The 26,645-nt window shown below is 37.2% G+C and overlaps 1 protein-coding gene across 6 annotated transcripts in view; it reads left to right on the plus strand.

The window, feature by feature from the left end:
- Positions 1–26,645, plus strand: part of NECTIN3 (nectin cell adhesion molecule 3) — a 69,638-nt gene that overhangs the window by 26,023 nt on the left and 16,970 nt on the right. For 4 of the 6 annotated variants that reach the window (XM_055802068.1, XM_055802067.1, XM_055802071.1 and 1 more), the window contains exons 2-6: positions 1,465–1,803; positions 7,728–8,024; positions 9,918–10,035; positions 12,789–12,940; positions 26,133–26,271. In XM_055802068.1, coding sequence (XP_055658043.1) covers positions 1,465–1,803; positions 7,728–8,024; positions 9,918–10,035; positions 12,789–12,940; positions 26,133–26,271 — 1,045 coding nt within the window. Of the gene's footprint in view, positions 1–1,464; positions 1,804–7,727; positions 8,025–9,917; positions 10,036–12,788; positions 12,941–20,770; positions 23,614–26,132; positions 26,272–26,645 lie in introns of those variants that run through there. The other 2 variants (XM_055802069.1, XM_055802066.1) reach the window with 2 other exon arrangements.

The raw sequence follows: 26,645 nt of genomic DNA on the forward strand, positions 1-26,645 counted from the left end.
TGACTGGCATATCGAGAATCTTGGTATGAAGTTCTGGCTTAGTTTGGTTTATTTGTGCAACTTAGTGTTTTCATACTATTGGCATTAGTAGTTTTATACTGAAGAAATCCATAGCTGAATCTTTCAATCACTTGTTTAGGTGACTTCATTGACTTAGTTACGGTTTGAACACTGAAAAAAATCAATTGATGGGAAATGGAAAGCTTTTAACGATGGCATCATACATAAAGGCATATAGAGAATTTTTTCCTGACCACGTGGTTTCTCTTTTGTGGGAACTTGTTGACTGAAAAGGCAGTTAATGTGTCAAGTGGAGTGACCTGTTCATGGCTGTGACACTGGGGCTAGTAAAATTTAGATGTGAACCTTGTTGGTTCAAGGGTGAACTTCACTAGTTACAGCTTAATATAATAACTGAACTGGAAATCAGAGCAGTTGAATTAGCTCTGTTAAGACTTAGAGCACAGTAAAAAGAAATACAATGTGGATTAAGGGTTTGATTCTTTTTCATCTTGTTGGTTTACTCCAAGAGAACAAATGATGTAAGTTACTGGAGCACTGTTTCGCAGAAGAAATTATGGACCTATAGTTTAATGAATTGCATGGTCCTGGTGGATTTCCTTTCTTGAAAGGAGGTGGTGTAAAATGCTGAGCTCAGAATGTACTTGCTACTGTGGGAAGTGTTTTAGGTATTAAATAGAAATGTATTGAATCTTAAGCAAAAGTAGGTACAGTCAAGTGTTAGCTTATTTGCTGTGTTAATGCACAGTGAAGATCTAGAGTGAAGGCACCACACTACAGTGTAGCAGAAAGATTGCATGTGTATGATGGTACATATCTTCACTGGAAACTAGGATCATAAAGCTAAAATTGAATTCTTAGATTGACTGTCACTTAAAATGGAGTATTTTGTGGGGTTTGGTTTTTCTTGTTTTACTCTTCCAATTGTTCCTCTGGTTTAAGTAGTTGTTTTGGTAAGTGGTAGAAGTTTCACTTATGTATCTTTCCTTAAATTGTCTTTATTAGGAGTCTTATCTTATAGTAGAAATAAGTGCAGTAATTTAACATGAATTTTTACCTGATGCTCTGCATCAGTAATCAGACTGCTAAAGTACCTTGTCTGGGGTTTTTTAGTATATCTGAAGACATGCTATGCTTATATCTTGTTAAAATTCCAAGAGATTGATAATGCCAGTTAGACAATTACACAACTCTATAAAAATGACTTTGTATTAGTGATAGTGTTCTCTGAAGGATAGTTGATCTATACCTAGCTTTCATGGTTTTACTTAAAGCATGCTCTTGTAATGATTCCACGCTGCTGTGAACCAGGTAGAATGTGGTTGTTCAGAAGAAAGTAGGAACTATCTTTGAAAAATGCAAGCTAATTATGAAGAAGGCTTAACGTGAAGACTTAGAGGTATAACCTTCTTGTGTACCAACTAACAATTGCTTTGTTTTTAGGTGCCTTAGCTGGACCAATTGTTGATCCACATGTGACAGCAGTCTGGGGGAAGAAGGTTGCACTGAAATGCATAATTGATGTAAATGAAACAATAACACAAGTTTCTTGGGAGAAGATACATGGTAAAAGTTCACAGACTATTGCTGTTCATCATCCTGAATATGGAATATCTGTTCAAGGAGAATACCAAGGAAGAGTGTCATTTAAAAACTACTCGCTTACTGATGCCACAATCATCTTAAGAAATGTAAGCTTTTCTGATGCAGGAGAATACATTTGCAAGGCAGTTACATTCCCACTTGGAAATACACAGTCGTCAACAACTGTAACAGTACTAGGTAAGTCAGCTCTGTTAAGGGAGGTGAAATTAATAGCACAAACTTGTTAGTGCAATTCTGCAATTATTAATGTGTTGTATTCTACCTTTAACCTGATGACAATACAAAAAAAATATTCGCTAGTCTTCATAACAGGTGCCTTGATAGTTTTACTGTCATCATTGAGGAGGCAACTTTTTTGGGGTCTTGCTTCTTTAGAACTTGCTTTTTGATTGTCTGGGTACTAAAAATGTTTCCTATGTAGGCATTGTGCGAATGCAAACGTTTGTACAGTGCTTTAAACTTAGATCTTGCAATATTCATATGGGGGACCTCTGTATGTGCATGCATGCTGAGAAGCTGCCAAATGCAGCTTTAGCTACCACCTTGACTAAATTCCCTCCTTAATGTGTTGCTAATGTGGTAAGTTAATTTATCCGCTTGGGGTTGGTGATGAAACTGTTGCTTTACATTTATACCATGCAAAGAAAACTGCCTAGACCAGTATTGGGAGTTGTGGGAAGGAAAAGGCAATTTAATCCCTGACTACTTTTGGATAGTCATAATGTGGAGCTTATATAAATTCAGTTTTTCACATAAACTAATTTTGTCTATCTCATTGAGGGTTCAGTGTTGCTGTTACTAAAGGACCAGTATTGAAGCACAGGTAGACTTGGGCACTATTGCAGTATGAGGTAGAATGATTATCCTGAAACTTGAAAGCCTGAAGTCCTCTCCTTACAGCCTTATACCTTCTTGTAATACAGTAAGTTACTTCTGGATCCACTGCAAGTAGTCAAGTGGTCTTCCCTACAGCTGGGGTTAGTCCTCAATGACTATTTCTGTGAAAAATTGTGCTTTTTAGGATCTTCTTGGTCTTTGATCTCTGCTTGTCACCGTAGTAGAATACTGTATGAGATTAATGAGATGGTTGTAGCACAGTATGTGGACTGGTTTTCACCACAAGGTGGGGCAAAATAAACGCATCAAAGCAAGTGGCTTAATCCAATTTGAAACAAGTAACTTGACCAAAGAAGTTCTATGTGATATAGAAAGCATGCATCCTCATGGCTCTCTTGTCCATCTGTCTTCTCTCTGTACTACGAGTGGCTGTGGCTGTAGCTGTTGTAATAGGTTTTGTACTTCAGGCTTCAGCCATTGTGCTTTATCAACATACAGTGGGAGGTTCTTACTGATTTCCCTCATCTCTTCTAGTCAGTTCCTATTTCTATTTCTTTCATTTTTTTCAGATCACATTAGTAGTTGTTTCCATGTTGCCCTGCACATTTTAGGTTTATGGAGAACCTGAGGAGGAACTTGGAAAGCAGATCTATGGTCTGTGTGCTTACTATTCTGGGTTTGAAGATGTAGGACTGCAACTTTCTTGATGAGATATATATTATCAAACATTGCAGTTGGAATAGGTCAAGGAAGCTTTTATCAAGTGTACAATGGTCCTGATCATAGGGGGGAGTTATATTTGATGTAAATGGTTGCTGATAGTCGTAAGCCTCTCTGACTTGGTGTCAACCTCTGAACTGCAAAATGCATCTGCTTGTGAAGATGCCTTTCCATCCTAGTTGGCAGCTGCTTGGCTTGTGTGTGCAGCTGGGTAGCCAACTCTCTGCTGGACTTAACTATGTTCTGTGGCCTCAGCAGCACATTTTCTGTCCTTGAAAATTTTTTTTGGTACACTGACATCTAGACTCAAAAGGTAAAAATACTGTGGAAGTGATGGTTTTCAGACTATGCATGTGACTGAGTAGCTTCTGAGCTTTACTGGCCTGAGCTCAGCCATTCCAACCTCAGCAGAATCTTAAGGCATTGAACAGCTCCAATCAAAATTTAAAATTTGATGTAACTTAAAATTAGCTTTATTCTGACTGTATTTTCCCACTGTTCTAAAAAACCTTGCACTTAAGTGAGAAGTTTCATGTCCCAAGACTGAAACTGTTTCCAGTCAAAGCAGCATTGCCTTTTTCCCTAGTCCCTGTCTATTCCTAATTAGCAAATAAATAATTTCTTTCTAATGAGTGAACATACTGAACTTAATCATGTGGTAGATCCTTGTACGTTGTAAGGCAGTGACACCAAAGAGAAATGGAGGAAAAAATAAGTACAGGACACGGTGTCCTTTTTTTTTTTGCAACAGTACTCTTGATTACCTAAGAAAGAATATTTAGAACCTCTGTCTTAGGCTACTTAAGCTTAACAGACTTAGCACCTTTGGTGACTTTGCTTACTCCCACTTTGCTTTGCCTAGTGCTTCATGTTGTCTTAAAATGCACTGTAAAAGAAGATTAAGACTGTGAAAATATGAAGATGCTTTTTAGGTCAAACAGTTGCATGGATCTTGTCTAAAGTGTTTTTTCAAACTTACCTTGTCAAACTAGGGCAAAAAATGGCAAGGAATTTTGTGTCAAGCTGTTTCTTAAGATGCTGAGTAAAGTGGCCAAAATGGTGTTTGAAGGCAGAAGAGATGATGTGTGGCAGCATAGCTTGCAGAGCTAATGTAATTTTCGTGTTACTAGCTTCAGCACTGTACATAATTATTTTAAATAGTTGGTTTGAGTCTGTTGCCTTACTAAGCATGGGTATTCATAAATCAGATGTTCTGCAGGCTTCTTGCCAGTGCTGTGACTGAAAGACAGGCTGCACATACAAGGGTGTCAAAGGTGTAGATCCGTCACCAGGAGTAAATCTCAAACACTAATGTTCAAATTCTTACAATAAGGCATTAAAGATGCATGTTAGTATAGAAAATGGATCCTCTCAGTCAGGTCTGATAAAGTAATGGTGTTAGAAAAGTGCTAGTTCGTGAGATGTACTGGGCTAAGAATAAGTATCAAGTAGATAACACATGAGTTAACTGACTGGTCTTAGAAAACAACCCAAATCACAACGACAAAACAAATCAAAAACCCTAAAGTCAATAATAAAGGATTAATCAGTGGGCAGGGTAAGTTACACGGAAATATAAGGCTGCTGGTTTTGACTGGAGAGAAAATAAAAAGCAGAAGAAGTATTTTGGAAAGAAGTTAATCAAAGTGTCACTTGATGAAGGGGCTGGCAATTCCGTGTCATGCTGTTGTCAAGGAATTAGTGAATATAATGGTAGTTGGTAAATGCTGTTGATATTATGATCATGCTGACTTCATCCAGATCTCCTGTGCACAATGGTTAAAAAAATTGGTTAAAATTAACAGAAGCAATTGAAAAAGGCTTATGAAGTACTTAAAATCAAGAAGAAACTTAGAGGCCTGGAATCAATGCAACAGTATTTGAGGCGCTTTATTTTCTGGATGCTTTATGTTGTTTTTCTAAAAGTGCAAGGACTTGGACAATCAGAGTTCTCTTTGCTTGCGTGAGAACTAGAGTAAGTAGGGTTAAATTGGAGAGGGGTCATAAATCAGTAAAAGGGCTAGCACAGATGTGCAAATTAGTTGAGAATTCCTAAACAACTGCACATCTGGCTTCCATACTTGAGCCACCATTTCTTATAATTCAAATATAATTAATGCTGTAATACTCTTTTGGATTTGCATGGCTATTCTTCTAAGATCTATGAATGAGATGATCCATGTGCAGTGATAACATTTGTCCATTCAGTCAGTTTCTCCTTTGCCCATTATTTAAAGGGGATAGGGGAAACTGCCGCTGCCCTTGAGCTATTACATTGTGGAAGCAGGTCGCTTCTGCTTTTGGATCTTTCTGGGATTGGTGGCTTCCTTTCCCAAGCTAAACATTGTCTCCACCATCTTTTATTTGACCCGAATAGAGCATAATATTTCTAGTGAATGGGTGAAGCAGCTTCTCCAGTGTTCTCCTGGTCCCCTTCATGTGTTCCCCCACCACCACTACAGTGAGCAGTGAAAGTGTAGGGCATGCTGCAGTATGATTCGTGTGGCACACTGAATGGTCCTGGGACAAAAGAGGACTGCTCCAAGAGTCTGTGTATGGAAGTTACACTTCCATAAAAACCAAGTCAGCCAAGAATCCACAAAAAACCTTTCCAAACACCACAATGGGTAATTTTTTTTCCAAGTAGAAAACCTGGAAAAACATGGGTCAAATATCCAAGCTATGTAATGTCACGTTCACCATAGTAGCTTTGAAAGGCACTTTTTTTTTTTTTCAGATGATGGGATGCTTGGTATGTGCATCCATTCACATATCCAAGTTTATTGCAGAAAGCTTTAGTTGTTGCTAGTGTTGGAGAGCAGGGAGTAAGGTTTTGAAAGCAGCTCTGGAGATACTTCAAATCTAGAAGAGTGAATGTGGGACTAAGTGGGAAAAATGCCGCTGTTGCTTTATGTACAGTAGGGTCGCTAACGAAGCAGAGGGTAGGTATTCAGAGAAGCCAAGTAGAAACTAGTCCGCTCTCAGTATCTGCCCAAACAACCTTCAGTTTGTTAATGAGGTATATTCTTTAAGCACTTACAAGCATAGAACAGAAGACGTATTTTTATAAGGTTATCCATTTAGTAGTTGCCTTTCCTTTTACTGTAATCACACAGATAATAAACTACCTTCAGACATGAGCAGTGTTAGACTGAGCAGAAAACAAAAACTGATTCTGGCACTGAAGTCACTCAAGCTGAAGCTACTGTTACCCAGTTCTCTTGAAAGTATAGGTAGTTGTGAACTCTATTTCATTTCAAGATATGTGGGTCAGCTTCAACTTCTAGGAAAGAGTCTGTGAACTAAACTTCCCTTTCTTAGAGTATCGAAAGCTGTGGAAGTTGCAAGAGTTGTCGGTGCTCTGTCATTAGTGAGGGCTGGTCCACTGAGCTGGGTTCTGAAGTGTTATGCTGTGTAGAGATGGCTTCACTTCAGGGGACTCTGATAACCTCATTAGATGAAAAGACAAGGACTATGTAGTAGGCTGGGATGCTACTTGGAAATCTGTATCTTCTAGTATTGAGGGTAAAAATGGCCCATCCTAGAAAGCAAGCCCTGGGTTTGTATCTGAAGCTTCAGACGGTATTTCTGACTTAAGCTGCAACTGGAGTTCAACAGGTCTGAAAGAGGTTTCTTAAATAATAATAAAAAAAAAATAAAAGCTTTTCAGTCTATGGCTCTTGACAGTAGACTTATCCATTAGGAACTCAGCTTCTTTTAGAAGGAGGTGGGTTCTCTAAGCCTCAAAAATTTTGGCATGAGCAATGGGTTTACAGATCCTTCCACTTGGAAATTTGAGTTTTGGGCGTAGCACAGAGTTCATTATTTATTTATTTATTTACTTACTTACTTCTATGGGTATTTGTTCACAGGAACATATATAGGCAGAATTTTTTACATATACAAATAAATTGTTTATATCAAACCTATATGAATTTTATGTAAAAACAATGTTGTATATTTGTGTGTACCTGTTAGATTGCGTATAAAATATATGTTTGTACATAAATACATTTTTAGAGGTTAACTGTCCTTTTCAGCATGGAATGAAATGAATTTCTACTGCTGTACTGTTAACTCAAGGGTATTAAAACAATCAATGAATTAGCTTTGAAATGACACAAATTGGCAGTATAGATTAATACTTTAAGTGTAATGCTTGAAAGTACAGCAGAATCTAAGCTTTTTTAAAAAATCATGGTATAGTTTCAACCTAATATCTTAAGCTGTCCATTGTCAGGCACTGCAGCCAGAGTACTAGTTGGAGTTTTGAATCTGACCACGTTGGAATTCCCTGACAATGCATTAAATGTAGGGAATGACCAACATTAAACTTCAATGACTGGACAAAGGTGAAAAGTATCACCAGGCCAAAGCTCTATGCTGTCATCTCTGCTATGACATGATCTTACTTCTGGAATATCTGATTAGCATGAGCTCTCTGTAAATGGATTAGATCTTGTCTAATTCCTTTGCGCAGCAACAGTTTCAAAGATGTGGAGTCCTTCTTGTTTTAAATGGTTTTTTTTCCTCCCCCTCCATAGTTGAACCAGTTGTGAGTTTAACAAAAGGACCAAACCCTCTAATAGATGGTGCAAACAGGACAATAGCAGCCACTTGTACAGCAGCTACTGGAAAACCTGCTGCAGAGATTGACTGGGAAGGAGGTCTTGGTGAAATGGAATCCAGCTCTATTTTGTTTCCAAATGAAACTGTGACAGTCGTAAGTCAGTATATGATTGTCCCTACACGATTTGCAAGAGGAAGACGGATAACTTGTATCGTGAGGCACCCTGCTTTGGAAAAGGAGATAAGATACCCTCATGTGTTGGACATACAGTGTAAGTATTCTGTAAGGTAGTTTTTGCTTGGTATCTTTCTTATAACCACCCTCTTGCTTGGTGTATACCTTCCCCAGGAAGTAATTGAGCACTTAGTGCTTGAGGAGAAAAAGGGAAATTGAACTGGATAGAAAAACATGCGGTAAGAGGTAGGCTGTACAGGAGTAGAAACCTAGGGTCTCTGTATTATAAATAAATTAGTAACAAAGCTTAGAATACCATTATGTTTCTATTGTTTGTTTTGCGTATTGGCTCATGGGTAGATATTATTATTCATGTTTGTATTTAACATTGAAAAGATTACAGACAAAATGAAACTTAGCTGATCTGTAAACTGTTTATAGTGCCTTGCAATTTCAGCAGTATTAAAAAGAGTTCTAATGAAAATTCATGTTTGAGATGACAAGTCGAAAGTAGGTCTTAGGGGGTCAGTAAGTTATTTTCAAATTACTTGCTAAGCTTTTTCCAGTCTAATTTGCAGAAGGAAACAAGAATGTAATAGATAGACTGCTAACATTTGTTATTCAGATTGCTCATGTAAGTTAAACCTGTACCAGGCTTAAATTTGAGGCTTTAAAACACGAGCCCAAAGTGAGATGGCTTACAGTGCTGCTTAGCTAAAACCAGTTAAGAGAAATAAGCCTTAGGCATGTGATCAGTTTTTTGTTAGACAATGCATATGTGACCAAAACTAGCCATTTTCAAGTTCTTCCTTTGGTATCCTGTGCCAGCTGTGTGCTGCTTTAAAGTTCTTAAATCAGAGGTCTGTTAACTCAATTAGAAGAAATGTGGTGGCTGGAAAAAGTTAACGTTGCTCTTTTGGTTTGACTAGAATATCTTGTGGCTTTGGTTTTGTTCTGTTTAGTAAAGAATCACTTATTTGAGCATGAAGTAGTCATTAGTACTGGTTTATTTTGTCAGTGTTGCAATGAAGTTCTAGATAGAAATGTCATTGGTACAGAAATGGAAATAAATGTTATTTGTTCCTGTGACTGTCTGAAAGAGTGAATAAGAGAATGAAGTTTCGTATTTGAAGTGAAATGAGGGGGCAAGCTGGTCTTGAACTGGTTTTTGTCTGAAATCTGTGCTAAGGCATATTTCAGAACTCTTAATGAAATTGTATAGTAGCAACAGAGCAGCAAGTGAGCAGCAGAGGTTTTGTCTTGTTCTTTAGGCTTCCTTCAGTCTTCTCTTACACTTGCAGCTTTTGCAACTACTTGTCCATCTCTGCTGTAGGAGCACAGATGGATAGCAAATCATACTGCTTCTTATGTTTCCTGGTTTACGAATATTTCATTTAGGTCCCTCTGGCTTATCTGAAGTGGTCTTGCATTTTAGAGCCATAACATAATTCTACGTTATGATGCCAGGGGATAACTGTTAAACTTTTTAACTGGCATCTGTGAACTTGTTGATTCTTTCCTAATTACTTGGCTTCTCAAAACACTGTTGCTGGTCCTTTGCTGCATTTTCTTAGTGAGAAGTAGCTCTAAATTACCATTTCTCACCTTAAAAAAAAAAAAGTCAAACAAACAACCCACAACCAAATGTTAAACTGATTCTTTTCTTCTGAAGTCCTTTTGCTTCCCCAGAGTGGGGTATGTTTGCTGAAAACACACAGTGGGACACTTGCACTGATTAAAACAACTTTTCCTGATCTAATCCACTGCTGCGTATTACACTGTGGCTTGGAACTGTATTGGTGTTCTCAGTGTATTTTGTTGTTGGTTTTTATTTTGAACCCCAAAACAACAACAAAAAAGCCCACACCACCAAAAAAAACCCCCAAACAACCCAGAAACCACCTTCTGCTCCACTGAGCTGACCATTACATGCAGTTCATATTTAAAGCAAGTATTGTGACTGTTGATAGGTTAAATCTTTTTTTGTCAGATGCCCCAGAAGTTTCAGTAACTGGCTATGATGGAAACTGGTTCATTGGAAGAGAGAACGTTCAGCTCAGATGTAATGCTGATGCAAATCCATTACCTATGGAATTTATGTGGACCAGGTAAATATTTATAAAAAGGGGCTTGCCACATCATTTACAGTGGTATAATCGCTTAGTTTACAGTAAGCACCTGTTATGAAAACAAAAGGAGTGTATGACTTGTATTGTATTGGTATTATCTAGCCTTTAGAAGGAGGATACAAGCTGTGTGTATATATGAGTACGGGTGAGTACATATCTTGTACACTTACAAGCCTGAACAGTTTGTCATTACTCAAGATAAAGCCTACTGTAGTTAACCTAATAAACTGTGTATGATGCAGTATATAAAGCAAAGCCCAATGAATCTAGTAGGGAACCAACTATTATTTCATTAGTTCTGTTTCATTATTACTTAAGTAGATTGTAAACACTTGAGCAGGCTTTTCTATATCTGCATTTTAAAATCTGGAAATTACAGTTGAGATGGCAAATACTGCTTACTGAATTACAGAATTTGTCATGTTTTTCAATAGTGCTCAAGTAGCTGCCAAGACAAGATAAATGCAATGTTTTGCATAATGATGGAAACTGTCTCAAACATATGTCCCCAGTTGGAAAAAAATAAAAAAACAAAAAAAAAAAACAATTCATGAAATGCAGCTGTTAAGTAAGAATATGGTTTGGGTGGGTCCTACCCTGAAATTTACTGTTTTGCTTTTACAGTGATGGAGGCATTTTGGGTAAGAGACAGAAGAAGATGATAAAAGCAACTGTAGATCAAAATCTGTCCTGTGAAGAAAAAAAAGAAACCTAACTATTTAAAATTGATTTGTTGGAAGGAAATAACTTTCTGAAGGACAGTGTAAATTTATATGTAGCTATGTTACAGTGTTTATGTCAGTAAAATCACAGGAATGTTTACTGATGTGAAGCTATAATCTATTTCCCGCCTTCTTGATGGTAGATATAATTCGGAATGTAGGAACAGTAGGCATAATGTCACTTGAGAATGTTGTATTGATAAGTTTGGGATGGCTTGATGGCAGTTTCACAGGAAAACAAAACATTACTGTAACAGACTCAATCCTAAAAGCAGCCATTGAAATCTTAAGTCAGTATTGCAGCTACCTCTGATCCGAACGGCGTGGCAGCTCTAAAGTAGGCTTACTAAAATACATGCTGCAGTAGGCTGCCACTCCTATCCCATGCTTAGCTTAAAATCAGTGAGATAACAACAGCCAAAAATTCATGTTTAATAATCAATAAGACCTCTACTTCCAATTCCAGAAGAAATACACACATTGAAGGCATTTCAAGCTTCAGAGGTCACTTATAAACTTCCTAAGGTTAAAATTGAACCAACTTTTACAAGAATAAGCTTAATTTTCTGGAATAAAACCACTGTGCTGCCTTATTTGAGCAACAACAAAACCCATCCAAGAAGCTGTAAAATACTGGTAAATGAGGAAATGCAAGGCGGGGGGTGTGGGGGCAGAATTCAGTTCTGTGCAAAAGAAGGATCACTTGAGTGGTTAAGGAAACAGAAACTAGCTGCTTTGAAATTGTGTGCTATTTCACTGGTTTCAAATTCTAGGTGCTTCTAGAACAACCACACCAAAAAATCTTCCCTAAAAGCAAAGGTGACATTGTATTTGCTAGGGTAGTAATGTTCTAATGTTCTCATTTTAAAAAGTTGCATATATGTGAATTGCGTTAGAATAGAGCTTTCAGACCATTTGGCAATTGTATAATGTTTTTTGAAATAGATACTGCTGTTACTATGAGTTATGAAGTACATGCTTAATCACTTTTATCAACTTTATGTGGCTGAAGCAATTCTGGGCAATAGTCTTGGTCAGCAAAGCAAAGGGAATGTTGTCTTGAACCTACATTTCCTGGAGATCACGTTTACTGTTAACCACAGGGGTTTTTTTCTATTTGAGAACCTATTCTTAAGTGTCGGGGTGGCTTTTCTGTTCCATACTACCTTAAAAAATGATACTTGCTAAATGCTTCCAAGATACGGACACCTGCTGATCACATTTGAGTGTAGACTTAGTCCTGCTTAGCTGTTAATAGATACTTGGATAAAAGTAAAAATGGGATGCAATGGTATGAAGTTACACAGGTGTTTCATGGTAGTTGGCAGTTCTGTTAAGATAGTTGCAGTGCCTTTGCCCCTGGCCCTTTCCCTGTTGAGCTTACAAGGTGGTTCCTGCAATCGCATGCAGAACGCTAGAGGGAAATAAGATTTGGAAAAACCAGTTGATGGGGAAAAAAATTTTAACCAGTTGTTTCCCCAAATATATCACCAAGCACCGAATTTGGTTTCAGTGCTGTGATTTAGGTGGAAAAGTGATGGGGAATGAGAAAAGGCATGTTGAGAGGGAAGAAACAGCTTAAACTCTTGCTCGGAAGTCCCAGTTGAAACATCCTATAGATGAAGCATGTACTGACAAATATTTATTGTGACTGGATGCAAAAGAACAGACAGATAATCTTGACAGCAGTCTAAATGCTTCTTGGTTTGACTGTTGGGTTTTAGAGCTGCAGATGGATTGTTCCCCCAATTTCTTTTGTGATAATGCTTTCTTAGCTGTAGCAGTGTATCTGTAGACAGTTTGCTAGTGCCAGCAGATTTGTCATTTAAAGGATTTGGAACAGAAATTAAACACTGAATGTTGAGTGAATGCTGAGAATATCCAATGAAGGCCCATTGACAATGTCAGAGCATGGATAAGCTCACTCTCTAAACTATTGCAAATAGCATTTTAAACCTGTTAGACTGTAATCTAAAGATTGACAGTTGGAATATAACTGTTCTGTTTTAGGTTGGATGGGCAATGGCCTGACGGTTTGCTGTCTGTCAACAATACTCTGCAGTTCAGCAGCCCATTGACTTACAACTACACTGGGACTTATATTTGTAAGGTGACTAATTCACTTGGTCAGAGAAGTGATCAGAAGACAATCTACATATTAGGTAAGTCTTTGCTAAAAAGTTGGAATTTTTTTTTGGTCAGTGATTGAAATAGCAAACTGAAGAGCCAGTTGATGCATAAAATATTAAGGGCTTTCAGTTGTGTGAAGAGCTTTTGAAAGTATGGATTTGAGAGCTACAATAAAACTTGGGATTGACCTGGCTTCAGTAACAGCAATGTACAGTGGAAGTTCTTGAGGTTGAGGTAGTTCACATAGTGCTTCTGAGATGATTATATTCTCTTGGTAGATGAAGTTTGGGGTTTTTTTCCAATGTTAACCTGCATAACATTAACCTGTGCCTTGCCTGTAATAAATTGGAAAAGACGTATTAGTGGGAGGGGAACAATTATGTTTAGTTATGTCAAAGATGCTCTGCTTTAAAGAAGTTAGGATTATGATCTGTATGTGTGCGTTGTATTCCAGCTACTCATTGTCTCCTTTTCTCAGGATGCATATATCCAGGAACTATAAAGTATCTTATGCAGAACTCTTGTTGATCTTAGTGTGGTAAATTTGTGTGTCTCTTTAGCACCACCGCTGCTGGAAAACATCCTTATATCTATTAACACAACATAATTAATGTTTCACTATGACATCTTTGTGAAAGAACAGCACGACGTAGGGTATGTGTGAATAGTGCTATACAAATGAAAAAGCACTCCAGATTTCCATAACAGATCAGCTAAATTAGCTAATAGCTAGCTTGATCAGTAAGTGCTAATGTGTTATCATTTTGTAAGGAAGATAATAGGCTTGAAAATTAAAACTTCATTATGTTGGGTGGTGATGATGCTCTTTAGCAAGTTCTTGACATGAGTTACTCCACAATGTGAACTGTCAGAGTGCATGTTGTCCAGTTAAAGGATAAAAACATAGACGACTTCTTTGCAAGAATTTAAAACTACATATGAAGACGTAAGGGTGGAGATGAGAATGAAAACTTAAGATTATAAAACTGAAGGTACAGGATGTTTGAAACCACATCTTTTAGAACTCGTATTTGACGGTTATCTGCATCTTCGCAAAAAAGGATTGGGTTTGTCAGACTGACATAACTGCACTGCAGGGTATTGTGGACAACCAGTAAGCTCTATTTAACTGATTAGTCGATGACCTTGTTAACTGGGAGCTTCTAAATAGTTTGAGACATTGGAATTATTTGTGAACAGTTCTGGCTTTGAAAACTGACAAGTGCTGCAAATCAATATGAACGTAATTTCTGTGAGAAGTTACTTTTGGATGCTTGGTTCTAATACCTCCTTTATGGAGAAGAATAACTGCCTGTGTGACAGTCTCAAAAAAATTACAAAGACTGTTGCATTGTATCAAGTCCAACAAAAATATCATCATTAAATAGGATGAAATATTCTCTTGGAGTGTAATATTCAAATACGTTTACTCAGAAAATAATGATACATGTTTTTATAGCTCTGTTGTGAGCCTCAATGTAACTGTAAGGAGGGGTGAAGTTTGTTAAAGTCCACCACTTCTCAAGTTGTCAGTTCTGTGAATATGATGTGCTGTAATTACAACTCATGCTTTTTACCCTGGCTGTCATACATGAAAATATAAGGCTATCATTCAGTTTGTTTGAGAATAGCAGACTAAACTGGGTTAACTATAAAATCGCATATATTTCCTAAAATGAATCAAATTTTTGAAAAAGCAGAATAGACATACATGCTTGTGCAGCCATACAAATACTTTAGCTGACATTAATTTCAATTTTAAAGAACTTAACTTTGACATGTAGCATGATCAACATCTGAGAAAATAAACATGATTTTTAGGCAACTTAGAATAAATCTGGTGCTGTATCACTACAACTAATGCTCAGGCAAGTCGTAGACATCAGTTTAATGCTGAAACAAGCATCCAGCGCTCGGCTTTTAGATAGCCTGGAGAAGATAATAGATGGTGCTTTTAATCAGTTTGGTATAGACTTTACGTGTTTAGGAGATAAGATTAAAATGAGATAGGTGAGGCAATCGAAGTATAGTACCTGTATTACTTTCAGAAATTAATAGTAAGCACATTTTATTGTAACTGTAAGAATAACTTCAGTGTGACTGGCTCTTTTAAGTAGGTGAAATGACCTTAAAATTATGCAGGATGGATCAGTGACTGAAATAACAAATATGTCCATCTTAATTGTCATTCAGGTTACCCTGCAGAGGGGAATGTGGGAGACTGGTGTCAGAAGTATTGAAAATGAGACTGCAGTAGTAAACTTTTAAGTCAAACTGCTTACCGCCTTCATGTTTGACTTCACTGAGCAGATACTATCTAGATACTTAGATACTAGTGATGGTGAACATGGCACTGCTGTACTGTAAAAGAATAGCTCAGTTAATTTATGTTTCTATTTTGCCTATTTTACACTGTATAAAACATGGCAAAAATGTGAACTGAAACTTTGAAGATAGCAGTCAAAGCTGTATGATCACACCATCTTTCAAATGTTAATTATGAAGCTGTCAAAGAGGATTTATGAAGTTGATGTTTCTGAACAGTCATGATGCTGGTAGTTGTAAAGATTTTTAACTGCTAGGGAAAAAAAAGCTAGGAAGTTGGAATGTGTTGTAGGATTGGAATGTAAGATGAACAAAAAAATGGTTTTGGTCCTAACATGCTTTATTGAAAAATAAAGCTGTATTTTTAATAAATTCTGTGATCCTAACCTTTATGTTAAGACTCCTGAAGTGGAATAAGGAAATATAAGATAAGTAGTTGACAGGGGACTAAATAGTAGATTTACCAGCTTCCCATTACAGGAGATGATCCAGCTTTATACAGGTAGGGGAATATTAAATATAGGGTGTTTGAAGCTAGAGCCTTTTTTAATGCTGGTTTTAAAGGCACAGGTGTCTACACTTCACTTGTTCAGTGATGTAAAGTTAAACTTGGCATGTATATTTGTCCAGCAAAAGCAAGTCGTGCTCCTTATGGAGTTCAGAGGTGATCAAGTGCTGAAATTCCTGACTTGGTCCTACAGCAACAGGTTTTCCAAAACAAGTTGTCAGCTCTATATGTAAAGCACTTCATCTATGTACATTTACTCAGGGGTTGTTTTTTTAAACAAGGAACTGAATTTTATTTTCTTGGCTCTGTGTTCCCTCACCTTCATGTTGTTTACTGAGGCTTCCCCTTTCTTTATTTGTGAGAGAGAGGTGACCTGTGAGACTCATACTAAGATAAAAATAGACTTGCTTCTCTGTCATCTTTTTAAATGCCTGCCTTTGGAGGAGACCTTTTGTTAAAAGTAAAGCTGGTTTTAGCCAGCAGTTGCAGCAATTCTAGGAAGATGTGACTTCTAAGAACAGTCACCTTCTTGCAGAGTGGATATTGTCAGCATTAGCAGAGCACAGGCTGATCATCACTTCTGTTTCTGTTTCTTCATATATAGACCTCTTTTCTGAGAGCACTGTGAATACGCAGCTGTATTAGGGATAGTGATAAAACCCACGTTTTCTGCTGTATGGAAAAGGGAGTCCCCTGACTGCAGACTTGTGTGCTGCCTGGTATAGCAGGCTTCGAACTTTCAACATCATTCCTGAATATTGCTTGCAAGCTTGAGGTTATGATAACACATTTTCTCATGTCAAAAAAAATGCCAAAATACTCTATCTGGTGTGTGGAAATTCCAACTGGAAAGTGCAAAAGTACACTGGACTTGGAAAAAGGATGATTGATGAAAGAAATGGTCAGTTGCCTTCAGGCTTGAACCACTCTTCAATCATGCTGCCAAAATGGAGGGGAACAGACTGAAGATACTCCTAGGCAAAATGTTTAACTCTAATGCAGAACCCATGTATACAAGACACTGTGGGGAGAAGGTTATGCAGTGTTGGTAACGGCTACTCAACTCCTCTAGAGTAGGAATGATTGGAGAAGCTGTGATAAATCTAAAAATCATTAAACCTCAGATGTTAAGAAAGCCTTCTTCCATGGAAAGGCTACCTTCCTTGCTGTTACAAGGTTGTTGCACCATAAGCTGTTCAGCAGTTGGAAGAAAGGGCTGTTTTTATAATGCCTGGCTACATAGTTATGAAGTACTTGAATTTTTAGGTATTTAGCATCTAAAGGAAATACAGCAGTAGCAGCAAGTTAAGAAGCAGAGGTAAATATGTCTTTGTGCAAACATAGTTCATGTACAGGCAGACACTTTTCACTTGGTAAAATGAGAACTGCAGAGAAGTATCTTGTAATTTGTGTGAAGCCAACTCACTGCTGCTTTCTAAGTCATTGATAGCAGGCCTTTCTCTTGCAGAAGGCAAAGACAGGATTGTGGGAGTCGAAGTGTGGGGCTTGAATAGTGTAGGCTTTGTGTCCTGCCTTAAATAGGGAGAACTAGGCATTGTCATGGCTTTTGGAACTACTTTGTATTAATACACAACTACGAGCCAAGGTACCTTCCCTTCCAAAACTTTGTTTCTGTAATGCTTAAATGACACGTTTTAGCCAAAGGATGTGTGTGCTGCTATTGAGTTTTCTTCTTCATTACTATAGAGGTGGTCCCTTTACCTGTGAAATATTTTGAAGTGGGCTGAATCCCAAGTGGGTTGTAGTTTAAAAATAGATTCTCTAGCTGATTTTTACAATGGTGTGCTTGTAAGCACACCAAGACAGGACTTAACCTAAGATTTTGAAGCTAATGGTGTGGTTCTAAGGATGATTTGTCCATCTCTTTGTCCATTCATCCCTGATACTTGGCTTCATGTTGGCTTGGAATTCCCATAGGAACAAAGATGGGTCCTGGATATTTGAACAAGGCTTTACTGCAGGGGGATTGAGGAGTGAAGATGTAGTGTTTGGTGATGTGAGACGTATCTTGTAGTTGGATGTCTTAACTTATCTTGAGCAGAGTTTCTACATTTATTTGGATTGTAAGAGCTGGGAAAACTATCAAGAGCAGTCCTTTGAGGGAAAAGTAAAAATACCAGAAGCTTTTGAAAGTTGGTACTGACTTCCATGGGAAACATCTGAGAAATAAGTAATAGAGGGAAGACTAAGCAGTGTACAGTGACCATGGTGCTTTGAGAAGGTATTAGTTTTATTTGAAGTAGAGAGTAAATCTTGCTTTTCTTGGTAGAAGATTGTCAAAGGCCTTGAAAGAAACTAGGAAAAAACAATCAGTAGGAAATCAATGTTTTTTGAATAAAGTGTCATTTAAAACAATTGACTTAAAGTGGTGTGCTTAATGTTCTGTGGAAAGCATTGAGAAGTCAAAACCACATATCAGTGACAATGTGAAATCTTATAATTAAAGAGCTTGTTGGTATGAAAGAATAGTCTTTCACACCAACAGACAAGAGTGGAATTTCCTTAATTTGGAGATAGTATTTAAGGTGTGATTTACATGCAAAATTATGTGGAGTGGAGGTAAGAAACTCTGCCTTTCCTGGTTTTAATGTTGTTTTCTATTTGGGTGCAGGGAAGAGGAAAAAAAAATTAGCTTTACTTTCAGAAAGCTCTGGGTGACATCAGAAGTTAACTTTACATGTTCTTAGTTGTAACTGGCCGTATAAACAAGGAGGGACTATTTTGATTCCATTATTCTTCAGCAATAAAAGGTCCTGACACAAATAGACAGTAGAAGCATTCAGGGTTATATATTCGAGGAATTTATTTCAAAATGAACACTGAAATGATGCTACATTTGCAATGAATTTGAGATTAATATGTTAATTAGTGCTTTTAGATAATGCACTGGGACTACCTGACAACTGGTGGATGAAATGGAAGTTTTGAAGGAAGTGTTTTGCAAATCACTTGTATTTTAATATGTTAATAATAGACTGTAATTGCCACTGTGTTTATTTCACATGTTTGATGGTTGAACTTGCCAGGATGCAAATACTACGTACTTGGGAATGCATATTTTGTATTGTGTATGTGGAAGATGGGATTTAAGACCTCTTTATCAGAGGGAAATAGATCAACAATTACAAAGCCAGTCTAAAAAACCAAAGTACATACAGCCTGGAAGAAGGTATTGCTGGTACTGCCTGAAACTGTATTTTAATCTAACAAATCTTGTGTCTAAAGCAAATATATTTTCAAGGAAGAGGGTTTTGAGTTTAACTTCTTGACCTGTGGTTTTGTGGGATGTGGGAACCCTGGTAAACTAGGATTCCATAATCTCTGTTTCTTTGTTAAATTATTAAACTTGCTTTAAATTGTTTGTTACTAAAATCATCTGAATTCCTCTTGTTCATTTTGGTAGTGAATCTTCCTTGTTCAGTTTCCTGTCTCCTGTCAAATTAATTTCATTTATGTATAGCTCCCTAACAAATCACCACTTCTACATAGTCAAGTAATATAACTCTGTGCTTTGAAAATCTGTGTAAAACCTTACTTCTGTCAAGCTTAATGTTCTGTTCAGCAGTGAGGTGCAGTCTGAAGTATGATTTGTAGTGATCATGACAAATGTGGCAATTCTGTGTAGTATGAGAATTGTATGGCAGTCTGACTAGTAAAATTAAAAAATATATTTATGAATCTTTCAAGTTATGACTTGTCAACTAACTGGAAGCATGACAAATCTCCAATTCTATCTATTTTGCTTTTTGTGGTGGTAAATTTAGGGTGCCTCTGCAATACAGTAGCAGTAGTTCCATGAATCTTGCTTATGGGCTTTTAACTAAATGACATAATGAGCTACTTGGCCGTCCATATAATATTCTCTCTAAAATATTCAAGCTATAGTAACATGTTGAGTGTTTGTTGCTTTACTGACTTGAAAATTACCTTGCATTGGGTGAGGCAAAAAGCCGGTTTTATTCAGTTTGTGTGGCACAGAAATAGAAACTGAAGTTGCATGTCACGTTGCGATTGACTGGGATAATCTCAGGAGGCTTTCTCAGTGTCATCAGCCCATCACTTGCAACCCTGTCTTCAATACAGATGTGATCTCCAGTAGATCTAAAGAACAAAGGAAAAAGCCGAGTGCTGGAGAAGCTTGGTATCTGGCAATCTGTTGTTTACTTGCATAACGTGATGTGAATCAGTTTATATTTTCTATTAAGAAATTGATACGGAAATTTCTTTCTGCATGAGGGATCAAATTGCTTGTAGGACAATGCCTAGACATCATTTTTACTTCAAATGTTCCCTTTAATTTTAAAATCCTGAAAGCTCCTTACTCAACATAAGTGTTATTTTGAGATTAATACATGCCATTTTTAACTGTGCTTCTTTAACTAATCCCAAGGTGTAGCGGAGTAAATTGTATTAATGCAACAAATGTTTTTGGAGAGAATAGCTTAATAGCTTAAAAATCAGTAGTTCATGTGCTGCTGACTGAGCACACAACTCATAGTTTTTCATTCTTGCATTTGCTGCCCTGAACTATTTTTGAAGTGGGAATTTGATGTGGAATAATTTACTCTGTGGCATAATCAATTAATTTGATCGAGTATTTCTAACTGCTGCCTGGAAAGATCGAAGGACTGCTTGGATTTTTCCTAATAGGTGGCATTCTTCCATGGGGGAAGTAAATGAACTATGAATAGTCGACATCTGAGCAGAAAAGCTGCATCACCGTGCTTTGAGGAGGGCAAGATGTCTACTTTAAAAAATACTTTATTTCCTCCCCATACTTCCTATCCTGCTGCAGTATAGCTCAAAACCACATGTATAAAGCTTGTTCAAAGCCTGTGGGAAGTGTATGATTTTTTTTTTTGTAGTGCCATGAACTTGAGAATGAAAAACTATTCTTGTAGAACATACCCATCAACTTTGCTTTCTTATAAACCCTTAACTGATTTAGCTTGCATTGACATTCTGTGCCTTTTCTGTGTCTTGTCTACTTCTTTGCTCTTTCCATTAGATCCTCCTACTACTACCACTCGACTGCCCACGGTTCCCTGGCACCCTTCGACTGATGGCATCACAGGTTTAGCAACAGAGCCTAGAATAATAGATTTCCCATCATCAACCTTGCCAGCCATGCAGGAAGACACTTGGGGTACCGTCATCGGTAGTGCGGTGGGTGGGGCGCTCTTCCTCATACTTGTCAGTGTTCTGGTTGGAATTATCTGCTATAGGAGAAGACGGACGTTCCGTGGTGACTACTTTGCTAAGAACTACATTCCACCATCAGATATGCAGAAAGAGTCTCAAATAGATGTTCTTCAGTCAGATGATGTGGATTCTTACCCTGACAGTATAAAAAAAGAGATAAAGCATCCAATGAACAGCTTAATATCTAAAGATTATTTAGAAGACCCTGAAAAACCTGAGTGGAACAATATAGACAATATTAACAGGTACCAGGAACGTTATGAAAGACCAATGGATTACTATGAAGGTGGAACATTGGGAATGAAGTATATGGGTGGTGAATGTTATGATGACAATGAAGAAGACTTTGTTTCTCACATAGATGGCTCGGTAATATCTCGGAGGGAGTGGTATGTGTAGTGACCACTGAAAACTAAACATGTACCTACGGTTCATTTCGTTGGCTGATCACTTTCAGATTGTTTATACTTACACAAGAGGAGGAATAAACTTTTTGAAACTGATGTTTTTTCTTTGGGGGGGGGGGGGGGGGCATTTTTATATTGTGACTCGACACAATGGAAATATTGAATCTGGGGAAAATGTATTTGAGCTGCTTTTTTTCCCAATGCTGTACTACTGTTTAAGATTTGAGTTTTAATGCAGAGTGCTTATATTGGTCTATGTCAGAGGTAAAAAAGGCTAAATTAAAGTTGCCATTGAAAATCGTTTAAGAATAAAAAGTGGCTGTCTTGGCTCTCTGATTTAGAAAGAAGTTTACCTAAGGCAATGATCAACTAAAATCCTTGGGGGCTTTTACTTCACAGATTAAGTGAATTACTCCAATCTAGATACCATCCATGGTAAACTTAATGCTTCTGTATAGCAAATACTTCACAAATTAAAAAGAGTTACAGCAGAATCAAAGCTTTATTTTTGGATTTTTCTGCACAAAAATGAATACCTCTTAGCATTTTAATGAGCCTTCTTGTAACTATGTACTTAAAGTCATTGCACTGAAGTTAACTTATGAACAAAATTTTGAGGAGTAACTGTGTAAACAGGTCAAAGGCTTGTCTCTGAATAAGATGAAAAATATTTTTTATAGTCATTGATTTCTGAAGCTTATGCTAGTGTCTGTATATGTACATACAGTAAGATAGTTAGGCCTGTAATTGGCAGGATGTCAAAACTCATTAACAAATACCAGACTTTTCTTGCAAGTACACAGGCTGCAATTTCAGAGACCTGTTTCTGAGGCTTTGTGGGAATCCTGCATTGAATTTGAAAGCTGGAGAAGCGGACACAACTAAGGAGAAAACTCTTAACAGATTTTGAAGCTGGAGGCTAATGCAAATTTGGTTGTTTTCCTGGGTGCCAATAAACATTAAGCATGCTAAGAGGTGTCAAAGCATTTGCTAGATTTTTTTATGACCAGAAGTTAAATCAGCGGTTTTACGCTGCTTCTGAGTAAGTTATAGCGCTTGCTTTGAAGAGGTTAAATAACATCTCAGATTATTAGGGAAGTGCACACTTGCATTGCTACTTCACATAGTGAAAACACATTCTCTGATGGTGCAACTACAGAATCTGTTACAGCATCTGTGAAACAGCAGTTTAGATAAACTGTGCAGTTTCTGTACTGCAGTGGGTTTGTTTTCCCTGCAAATGATCAATACTGATTTAACAACTTGTTCTTGAAAACAGCATTGTATGTAGGGCATCTCATTTGACTTCTGAAGTAGTTCTACTTTTTGTCTTGGGCAGGTTCACCAAACTAGTTCTGATGATGATGTAGGGAGGAATGAAATAACTTTAGAGGAATTACAGAACAATTATAAATTCATAATTAGAATAGTAGATACTTTGGAGTGCCATTTTTAAGTGTTTAGCTCAAGGAAAATGAAGCTGGTAAGGCTATTAGTATTTGAAACCTGGAAAGGGAAAAATCCTTGCTGCCTTTGAAATAGGCTGCGTAATTATGGCTGCTGCGTGAACATTCATGCTGGAAGTTCTTTTCTATTCTCAAGATCTTTGGTAGCTTTACAGCATTTAGAGCTTCACAAAAATAGTTGTATTGAACGTTGTAGACAATACACTGTGATTGCATATGACTGCATGTCTTTTAAAGAAGAGTAAGACAACAGCTTTATTTGAAATTCAAATGGAAAAGCATCCCTGAAGAACTTAAGTTCATGTTTGGATTAACAGAGTACTGATAACATGATTGACCAAAGTCTCAAGAACAATAGCAAATTATATTGTGTGTAGCTGTAGTTTGGGTGCAAACACAAGGAAAGGAGTTAGATTTTCTAGCAGAAGGTTCTGATCCAAATTATTTCTGGAATAGAGATACCATACCTCTCTTCAAATGAAAAATACTTGATATATCATCTTTAAAAGATGGTGTTATTTGGAAATAACCATAACCATAAGCCTGTTCTCCACATGGGATATCTTGCTTTTGTCTCTGTGGATTTTTTTGTTTTGTTTTTTAAATATATATATATTTAATTCCTATGGGTAAAGAAGTTGAAATGTTTTGAAGTTGATAATAGCGGTAGGGCTTACGCGTGTTGCAATGTTTTGTACATTATGTCTGCTGTAAAAAGAATTGATTGTAAGTATAAATGGCTGTTGTGTGAATAAACTTTTTGTTACATTCTGGAACATAGGTAGTGTTCAAAAATGTTTGACAGGTACGTTCTCAAAATTGGAGATGAAAAAGCATAACATTACCAGTGGCTGGTAAGCTGGCTGAGATGGGCTTTTTAGCATGCCTTCGTGGAGACTCAAAGCTTACAAAATAAGTGTCTTCAGAAACTATTTTTAAAAGTATGAACCTTGGGAATGATAAATGGGGATAGGTGCTGTCCAAACACTTTCACTTTAAGCACAGCTCATACACTGTCTAGGCTTCACATTCTTTTTTTTTAAAAAAAAAGTACTATTTTTTCAGGTTTTGTTTTCAGTTACTGTAGCTCTGTTTTAACCATATTTCTTGGAGTGAATAGATTCCCATCTTTTCTGACCACCTGGTGGTTAAGATGCTGTGTAGCTGGCACCACGCATCTCGGGTGCTCTCTGGCTTGTTCAGCTTGGCGGGGTAGTCTGGGTGTCTGATCGTTTCTCCGGTGAGACTGATAGAAGTTTTGTGCCTCCTTTTTTGCCAACGTGATTCAAAAAAAAGCAAAGAAAGTGAGCTCTCTGGTAATTGCACTTCAGTTCCTGTATGTCACTGCACTTTCTGGGATGTTGCTTTTTTTTCTTGGTGTTCAGTACTAAGTGGGAGGCTATTGTCATCTCACCCAAAATGGGATTTAGTGGCTGAACTTTCAATGAAGATAAAATGCTTTGATGTTTCAATATTATAGGAGAGTTCACCAGAAAAAAAGACTCTGGGAAATTAGTGCAGTAGGGAAAAGTCAAACTCTCCTGGTGTAATGAGAAGACCAAAGCATCTTTGTGTACTCTGGACCTAACAGTGTATATTGGTTCCCTGCAACTTTCCTACTTACGAGCACCCAGTGGAAACTAAACTGAAGCCAATTAAAATGTGGTGGTTAGGTGAGCCTTCCACTGCTCTGTGTGCCCATTCTGCTGGAGACAGTGGGAATTATTGTTCTTACGAATATGTAGGCTGGTATCAGACGTAAATGGAGCTTATGCCAAGAAAACTGTTTTGTAAAATAGAACAAAGATCACTGAGGGTGGTATGTTACATTAATCTTCTGGAGTGAAATAGCTTCCTGCAACTTGTTAATCTGTCTTTATGCCTTAACTTTAAGATAGTCACACAAAAAAATGCTGATTTCTTTTTTTTTTTTTTTTTCCCAAGCTACTTAAACATGCCTGCATAAGTGATCCCAGGGGAGTATTTCTGTATGTATCTAATGTTGTGTGTCTTCATATGCAGTGAGAGGACAGGGATGCCTTTATTGAATTGGAAGGAAGGTGGTTTGGTTTGGGGTTATTTGGTTTTTTTTTTTCCAAATGAGGGATGAGAAAAAGATGGCTTTGTCCAGCATACAGGCAGAACAGCATTAGAATGACGAGTAATTGATAAAAGATACTGCATAGCTTTGTTTTTTTGACGTGTGAATAGAATATACAGTTGAAGAAGCTCTTAAAATTTCCTCTGGTAATAAACAGAGGATGGTTGTGTAGTTTCAAGAAACAGCACAGGATTATTTCCAAAGGAAAATAGCTGAAGTAAACTATTAGAAATACATTACAAGTATAGAGCTGTGTTAATTTTAAACTCTTTTTTCTGTTTACTTTTCTGACCCAGTAACCAGTATAGATCAGAGCATTATTTCTATATGCTACCTGTATTTTACAGGTAAAATTTTTAGTTGAAGCTAAAGTGAATTATTCCAACTGTGCAACGTTTTGATAAGCCTGTTGATGCCAGCTTGAAACACTGAGATTGATGATACTGAAATAAAGTATGCAAGCAGTTTTCACAGTCCTGAGATCTAAAACTTACTGAATTTCTAGCATAGTGAAATGGGTGACCTTTAAAGACTGACAAGGGTGTTAATTCCGTATGAGAGTTGTTAAACATTGGATTTGACAACGCTGAGGTTAAAAGTGCTTTTTTAAAAAAAAAAAAGTTTTTCTATCCCTGTTAAAATTTATTTACAAAGTGGCTGTTTCTTGTAGCTTGAAGTATGAAGTCGTAGAGATGATGGTGTTAGGGTTTACTTATTGGTAAGTGTAAGCGGATTATTAGTGAGTTCACGTGTTCATTGCTCCTAGTAGTATATTTCTTTTTCCTCTCTGCTTTTAAGTTTCCCTTTTTTCCTTTCTGCAGACTTCAGTGGCTTTAAAGAAAGATTGCCAATAAAGCCATAGTTGTCTAGCTTTTTGAATTAACACCTCATTTGCTCATGTAAGTGTAAAAATCTTGCCTTGAACTTGAAAATAAAAGCATGCAGCTAGTATTTATTGAAAGTAGTTGATGAAATCTCTGAAATCATATATATGATTCATGAGTTCTCTTAATTCAACCAGTTTTTTTGATGGGGTGACTTGACCTGATACTGCAAGAGTGCTAGTGCAGGCCAAAGCTTTCTCTTCGGTCATGGAAGGAAGAAACATTTCTCAGGGCAACGCTGAAAAAGCTTATCTGAGTATTGAAAGTGTGTGAACTTCTCAAAGGTGTAATCTATGCTATCACATTGCAGATGTGCCATTTAAGCAGACATCTTCTGTTGCTGTAGCAGGGGCTGTGATTGGAGCAGTCCTTGCTCTTTTTATCATCACCATCTTTGTGACAGTGCTCTTGACCCCAAGGACAAAAAGGCCATCCTATCTTGACAAAGTGTGAGTATGTGTTGCTTTTTTTTTTTTTTTTTTTTGAAACAAAGCAATATGCAGGAAGTGTTTGTTCTATATAGGATTTTGAATGTCTGAGTTTACTTCACAGCTGTTCAGCTGTCATAATTTCAGGGCTGTGTTTTCAGAGTAGAAAAATGTAAAATCACTTGAATTTCTGAAAAAGAAATGAGGCAGCTAAGAATGACTTGAGAGGTAATCTTATTTAACTCTTCAGAAGTTGTTGGTTTTTTTTAAAGGAAACTCATCAGTTGAGCTGGAGGACAGGGGAGAGATCTGTCTTGATTGATGGTACAGACTGCTAGTTTATCATAACCATAGGTCTAACATGAGAGAAGATTGACCATGCTTTGCTGCAGTGA

The sequence above is a fragment of the Falco peregrinus genome, chromosome 4 (genome assembly GCF_023634155.1).
Source record: "Falco peregrinus isolate bFalPer1 chromosome 4, bFalPer1.pri, whole genome shotgun sequence".
Lineage (NCBI taxonomy): Eukaryota > Metazoa > Chordata > Aves > Falconiformes > Falconidae > Falco > Falco peregrinus.